Consider the following 7,490-nt stretch of genomic DNA (forward strand, 5'->3'; position numbering starts at 1 on the left):
AAATTTCTGAAAGGTTGTTATTGTAAATTTCTGAAGGGTTGATATTGTAAATTTCTGAAAGTTTATTATTGTAAATTTCTGAAAGTTTGTTATAGTCAAATTTCTGAAAGGTTGTTATTGTAAATTTCTGAAAGGTTGTTATGGTTACCGAAAATGATCTTAAATACAGCATGCGTTGCCCGATTCTCTTTACAGCACAATTCCTCGGAAAATCAGGAAAATCGTAATCTTTTTTTTTCTTTCTTAAAGAATGATCTTGACCTTGTCTTGAGTCAGTGCAGGTTATTTTATTCGTTCTTTCGTCACAGGTGACTAAGTAGTAATGACCTTTTGACTGGAGAGCCCAGATTACCAAATGCTCTTATTTCAATCAGTTTACGTGAAACTGGTGCATGCTTGTACTGTTTTTATGTTCAGATTCAGAAGATTCACTTTCTGTTTCCTAGAATGTGAAGGCGGAACCGTTCAAATCTCCAACAGCATCTATGAATGTGTCACAGAACCTTTTTCGACGTCTAAACATTTTAAATTGATTGAATGAGATCCATTCTAAAAAAGAACATTGGTTGGAATAAAATGTATTTATGCCTTCGGACTCGTGGTAAAACAAATTCGTGAGACATTTTGTTGTCACCGTTGGAAGCTCCAGAGTGGTTACTTTGGTACAACCGTAGCCCAAGTTATTTCATGGATACCAAATCAATTTAAAATCAAAACGTAGTCTGGTTTCAATATTTTTATTTGTATTTATTATTATTAAATAAAATAATACTTTTTATTGATACGAAAACAATAGTATGACATTATCTACTAGGGGGGACATCTCAGAGCAAATTTTATTACACAAACTTGTCAATTGATCAACAGAGAATTTAAAGATTAAAATTCAATGTGAAGAAATATATGTTACACACTTACGCAAAAATTAATTTGCTTTTGCAGTAAACTGTGCATTAGCCACTTTATTTCATTCGCAGAAGTATTGTAAATATGTAAAAGACAATGCGAAGTTGTGTAATCGATTTTTATTTTGTATGAATATATGGGGATGCTGTTTTGCTTCTTGTACCCTTTGTTTACAAATTCTCGCAAACCCGGGCTACGATAGTTATAGAAAGTTATAGAAACCCGGGCTACGATAGTTGGATAATGCATGTGTGCACTGTAAAAAATGAGGTGTTGAAACAACCCGTGTTAATTCAGCACCAAGATTTTTTCTACCATGCAAAACCCGTAGAAGGGAATACCTTCTCTTGGGATAGCACCAAGTTTTTTTTTAGCTACCCAACGGTTAGCATTCTGTTAGAGGGTTACGCCCTCTTTTAGGTAAGGGAAATTGGAACAATTATTGGATCAAGGATAATGGTTGGTCTAAGGGATGTTATGAAGTAGAAAATTTTCATTTATTTAAACATATCAACAAAAACAGAGGACTTAAGGCCATTTGCGGCCTTAACATATTGGATGGAACAGGAAAAGAAAACAAAGAAAGAAACAAACAAACAAAATAAATACAATATATGCTGTAATAGATACACAGAATCTGGGAATTACACGATATACACATTGAGAAAGAAACCAAGTATTATTCATATTGTTAAGCAAGGGTGATCGATGAAAGGAAAGTAATGATGATGTGAAAATGATGCTAGCGGCATATGTTTATATATAAGATAAAGGCTTCGATATAGGAATGAGTCTGGTGATTATGGAGATGAGGAATGAGATGAGGTGCAAATCACGCCACAACACACAGGTTATGTAAGAACAAAGATGAAACCATCTTCTTGCCTAGGGGCTACTCTAGGATATAATGGAGACAGAGGAAAGCCCATGTTAGTTAAAGGGAATGTCACTGTGCACTATATGATGGGAAGATGAGAGGGTGATGAAGGTGAGTATGAAAATCGTCAAGTAGAGTAAGATCAGGATGATTCGGTGGAAGTGTGTAACAGTACAGTGTGAATAATAGTGACAGGGGTGTGTGCAGAAAGCGAGAAGGTGCGGGGTGTACTGCTGAATAATGCATCGTATCCAACAAAAGAGGATGATGATCTTGGTAACGGCGAGTGATATAATTTACCCGGAGTTTCTCGATGTGGTACTGTAAGGTAGGAAATGTAATGAGACGGTATAAGTATTGTGTAGGACTGGGTAATTTAATCCGGTAAGCAATTCGGAAGGCATGTCTTTCAAGTATGAGTAGTTTCTGGTAAAAACTGTCTGGAGCAGATACCCAAGCTGTATGGCCATGTGTAACGGTCGGACGCAAGAAGGCTTTGTAAGTATTGAGTACAGTGGCAGGTTTTAAGCCCCAGGTTGTGCCAGTCAAACGCTTTAGAAGATTTAGGCGATTGTAGGCTTTACTAGTAATCGTAGTAAGATGCTTCTTCCAAGTAAGATGAAGATCGAAGGTTACACCTAGGTATGTTGCTATCTTACTGGCTTGTATTGGAACGTCGTCTACCTGAAGCGTTAAGCGGTTTGGATTACGGCGTACTTTGGTTGACTTTTTCGGCGATAGGAAGACGATGGCCTGAGTTTTAGAAGCGTTAATTAATAAATGCCATTTTTTGCACCACTGATAGAAATTATCTATGGCTGTTTGTAAAAGTGTATTGATTTCCTGGACTGTATTACAAAGGGCAAGGAATGCAGTGTCATCAGCGTACTGAAACATGTGCAGTTTGTCTGGAAGTTGAGGCATATCCGTAACAAAGAGGAGATATAAAAGAGGCGATAACGCAGAACCTTGAGGGACACCAGAAAGTATAAAGTTCGGATGTGATAGATGATCGTTTATGGAAACGTATGCAAGACGACCAGTCAGAAAGTTGAAAATAAATCTGATATAAGGGATTGGAATATGAAGCGAATAAGTTTGTAAATGAGAGCTAGATGCCAGACTTTGTCAAATGCTTTTTCTAAATCGAATAGTACCAGACAAGAGGGTTTGACGCTATTATAATGTATGGTGACCAGATTCGTAAGTCGAAGAAGTTGGTCGTTGATGGAGAAAGCAGGTCTGAAGCCGGCTTGATATACCGGAAGAATGTGATGATGAGCAAGGTATGTATGGAGTCGTTTGACCAGTATCCGTTCGAGGATTTTGCTAAATGTGGAGGTAAGCTAAATAGGACGGTATGATGAAACATCATCTAACGGTTTGTTCGGTTTAGGAAAAATAAGTGTTTTCTAAGTTTTCCAGGGTGTTGGGAAATATCCAGTGAGGAGAATGAACGTATAAATGGTTATTAAAAGAGTTAATAGTGATAACGGGCATTCTTTGATATGCCGGTAAGTGACCTTATCAAAACCGGGTGCAGAATTACGTTTTCGGTTGACAACAGCTCTGAGTTCATCGATTGTAAGTGGTGAAGTTAGCGGAGTGTCAGGTAAAAGGGCATGTGTTAGGTTGTAAAACGGAAGAATTCACATTAACTTTTTCGGCAGGATGTGAAGAATCATCGGAAGGTAGAGGTGTGAAGATGCGTTGGAGATTGTTTGCAAAAGCATTTGCTTTGTCTACGTCCCCTTGTGCTGGTGAGTTATCGATTAAAATAGGATATGGAGTTCTTGTATATTTGCCGCATAGAGCATTGAAACGTTTCCAGTACTTTGAAGGATGATAAGTATCTGAAAGTTTATTACATGTTTTAATCCAACATCTAAGTTTATAAGCACGGATATAATTGCGAACTGTGGGTTGTAACTGTTTATGATGGCGAAGGGCATCTGGATCATGCGTGCGAATATATTCACGATATAGCTGTCGAGAACGTGTTACCATGGTGAGATAGTTTGGCGGCAAAGTTGGCTGATATGGGCGGGAGGTACTTGTAGGTATGAAACGTGTACTAGCTTCTTGGATTGCGACAGTTATAGTGTCTAATGCAGTGTAAAGCTCGTCTTCCGTTGTAGGTTCTGTGAGGTGACCTGTGTTGGTAGAAAGATATGATCTGTAGTTCTTCCAGTTTGCTTTATCAAAACGAAGGCTGGTGGAGATAATTGGTTGCGCTTGAGTTGTGTTAGAGCTGTGAGTGTTAATGATAAGTTTTACTGGCACATGATCACTACCAAGTGGGTCTAAAATTTCGACAAGACTATTTGAGACTAGAGTTGTTGATAAAATGACTATGTCCAGCGTTGTATTTGAAATGGGCCTAGTATGTTTCGGTAGATCTTGTATGATACCGGTCGTGTGGGTGGTAAGGAAATTTTTGAAGTTTGTTCTATCGTGATCGGGCTGGCTATGCATATTAAAATCGACCATAATGATGTAGTGATTGAATGAGTTGGATATAAATTGAACAAACGCTGTTGGTAATGGGTGACCAGGACGAATGTAAATAGTTGCGACGGTGATGGTGATGTTTCGAAAATATAGAGAAGTAAGGACGTATTCTGGTAGATGAAGAGTATTGCAAATATGTCGTCGATGCGGGATTTTATGGAGGAAGCCAACGGCCGTACCACCATGAGCGTGTTGTGCAAGTAATTTGCAATCCTCACGTAGTAAGGTATATCCAGGTACACGAAAAACCATTGATGGCGTTAAGAACGTTTCGTTCGACAGAAAGTCTGTAACGTGTTCCTCAAGGAGCAACATTTCAAAGAGAATTTTGTTTTGACGAAATGAACGGATATTAAGAAACAGGAACACTAGAGCCATGAGAATGAGAATCTGTCAATGAGGTGTGAAAATGGACGGTGTTCCCAGAATAAGTGGCAGTAAAGTTAACATGGAATGTGGACTTTGCGGCTTGAATGATTTGCTGGAGAATGTGAGGTCGATAGCACCAAGACATCGCCTTCCGAGCATATCAGAAATAACTAGTTACTATCTGAAAGAATTTGCATTGGTATTTATCGTTTAACATGAGCAAAGTTTTGCGAAATATCTTTGGCACTTATGCCAAGTAACGAATAGTGTTCTATATTTTCTGTAATCGGTCACAATAATATTGTTGTAAATCTGTGAATCGTCTGACAACAGTTACATAGGCAACAGCTCTGCCATCTTATGTTCATATATGCTAAGACACAAGAATAACAGATAAAGAAAACAGATGGAAGCACAGCTATCTGTGTAACTCTTGTCAGAAGGTTCACAGGTTTACAAGAATATTATTGTGACCGATTACAGAAAACATAGAACGTAATTAGTTACTTGCCATCAATGCGAAATATGTTTCGCAAAGCTTCGCTCATACCAAACAATAAAAAACAATGCAAATACTTACAGCCAGTAACGAGGAATTTCCGATATGCTCTGAAGGCGATGTGGCTGGTGTTCATATTTCGAACCTAACTCCTCTTGTAGTTAGTTACTGTACTAAGCAGTGATCAAGTATTGCAGACGTATTTGGGAGGTCAGTACAGATACTCTACTTAGGAGTCTGACAGAAGATCCTCATCTTCTGGAGGGTTACACTTAAATTTTTGAAGGTCATTATGGTGTTCATATCCTGACCATCTCCTTTGTTGCTCTCCGTGGGTCGTACCACTCATCCGAACTTGCTGCTCTTTACCCGTGTGAACTCTACCTTATGCAGTGCATATTCTTTATCGCACCATGCATAAGCTACCGGGAGTAGTTCAAGGACCTACACCTAAACCAGTGGCGGATGCCAAACGAGATCCCCGAAGTAATCAGCGTAGCCGACAGCTCTCGGAGGGTAGTTTAGAGTCGGTTGAGAAGAGATCCCGCTCTCGTTCTCCTACCTTTATCCAACGTCCAGACTATCCAGAACCGATGCAGACTACCGCATCCAATCCTAATACGTCCACTGTTGCTATGCAACAGTCATATGCAGCCACACTTGCATGACCGAAACTTTACTCATTTCTTCTAACCAATTTCGATCCTAAATACAGTAATACTCGTCATATATTTAACCAAATCATTAAATACCTACCACGAGCCAGTATTCACCAGATTGTTTTCACCAGGGGTGATGTTATTATCTGAAGATGAAAATTTCGGTACAACACTTCGTAATAAGGCGAGTTATGAAATTTTTGGTAAAGCTGCTCAATTATCTAAACTGCCGGATAGAGTCAAACAAAATCCTCCACCTCCTAGAACTCCTATGATGTCAGTAGTTATTCGAAGTGCCTTACCGGAAATAACTGATGAGGAAGTGCTTGAAGAATTAAAAGCTGAGGAATTGAAGTTTCAAAATGTATCCGCATTAAGAATAATAACGGTGCAACATATATAGTACGAGTTTTGACCACTTCTCAATCAGCCATTGATATTCTGTTGCAAGAGGGCGCATTTATATACAAAAAGCGTCACAGGGTAGAACCATCTCGTACCAATCACCCTCTGCCAATTCGATGTGAGCGGTACCAAGTTTATAATCAACATATAACTGCAAAATGTACAAATGTTGCGAAATGCGGGTATTGTACTGGCACTCGAGAAACCAAAGATTGTCCAAATACGGGAAAGGCCCCGCACTGTTCTACTTGTTCCAGTGACACACATCCGACCTATAGCTATAAATGTAAAGCTAAACCAGCAGCAAATCCAGAACATCCTGAGATGTCTGTCCCACTACGGACTACAGACTCAACAGTACCAGTGTCGCAATCCACTACAACTCCATTAATTGTTGAAAGCTTTCTCCGTTACATTACGCTTATCCTTCAAAATATATTTCCTTTCCAACGCCAACTTATTCTGGATCACGTTATTGCAGCAGCCTCAGCTATCTTTCAAGTTAATCTGTATACTACATATTCTGGGCCCTATGTTCATTTCCACATTGTACCGAGAGACACTGCAGTCTAAGTTCATAATGTTTTATGCGATTATGGCTCTTGCACTTCTTTTCATGAACATTCGCTCCCTACCATCACATCGCATACTGTTTGAGCAATTACTACTTGAGAAGAATATAGACATCTTTCTTCTAAATGAAACAGCGCTCAAACCAACTACATATATTCGTTTTGCTCGATATAACTTTCTTCGATGTGATTACCCAAACCACAAGGCAAGAACTCAAGGCGGAGCTGCAATCGGAATACGTAATAAAATCACTCATAGAAACCACTGTATTGTACTGCATTATCAATTACCTTAGCACCTAGTGACAACAGTTTACCTTCCAAACCTTACACTAACAGTGGCTACAATCTACGTTCGTCCCGGTAACGTCATTCCTCTTGAATTTTTCACTTACTTGTTTCATCAATTTCGACATTTCATAATATTAGCCGACATTAATATTCATAGTCGCTCTGTACAAGATAAAGACCAGTTTCACGATCATATATCACTTAATTTGCATGGACATGTTTATCAACTACCTAAACATACGCGACCAAGCAGTCAGACGACACCAGATGTTGTTATTAGTACTGTTTCAATTGTCGATAAATGCATCATACAGATTCTGGATTGTATTGGCAGTGACCACCTTCCAATAAAAGTGATCGCTAACCATAAAAGACAACAATCTGAACCAGTTTTAAGAACT

At 38.9% G+C, this 7,490-nt stretch overlaps 1 protein-coding gene across 1 annotated transcript; it reads right to left on the reverse strand.

The window, feature by feature from the left end:
- Positions 1-3,391: 3,391 nt before the first annotated feature.
- Positions 3,392-4,609, reverse strand: LOC145683109 (uncharacterized). Its single transcript, XM_081754469.1, has one exon. It carries the CDS (start codon positions 4,607-4,609, stop codon positions 3,392-3,394), a length of 1,218 nt encoding a protein of 405 aa, XP_081610595.1.
- Between the last annotated feature and the right edge of the window lie 2,881 nt (positions 4,610-7,490).

The sequence above is a fragment of the Thermobia domestica genome, chromosome 4 (assembly GCF_964235325.1).
Source record: "Thermobia domestica chromosome 4, izTheDome1.hap1.1, whole genome shotgun sequence".
Lineage (NCBI taxonomy): Eukaryota > Metazoa > Arthropoda > Insecta > Zygentoma > Lepismatidae > Thermobia > Thermobia domestica.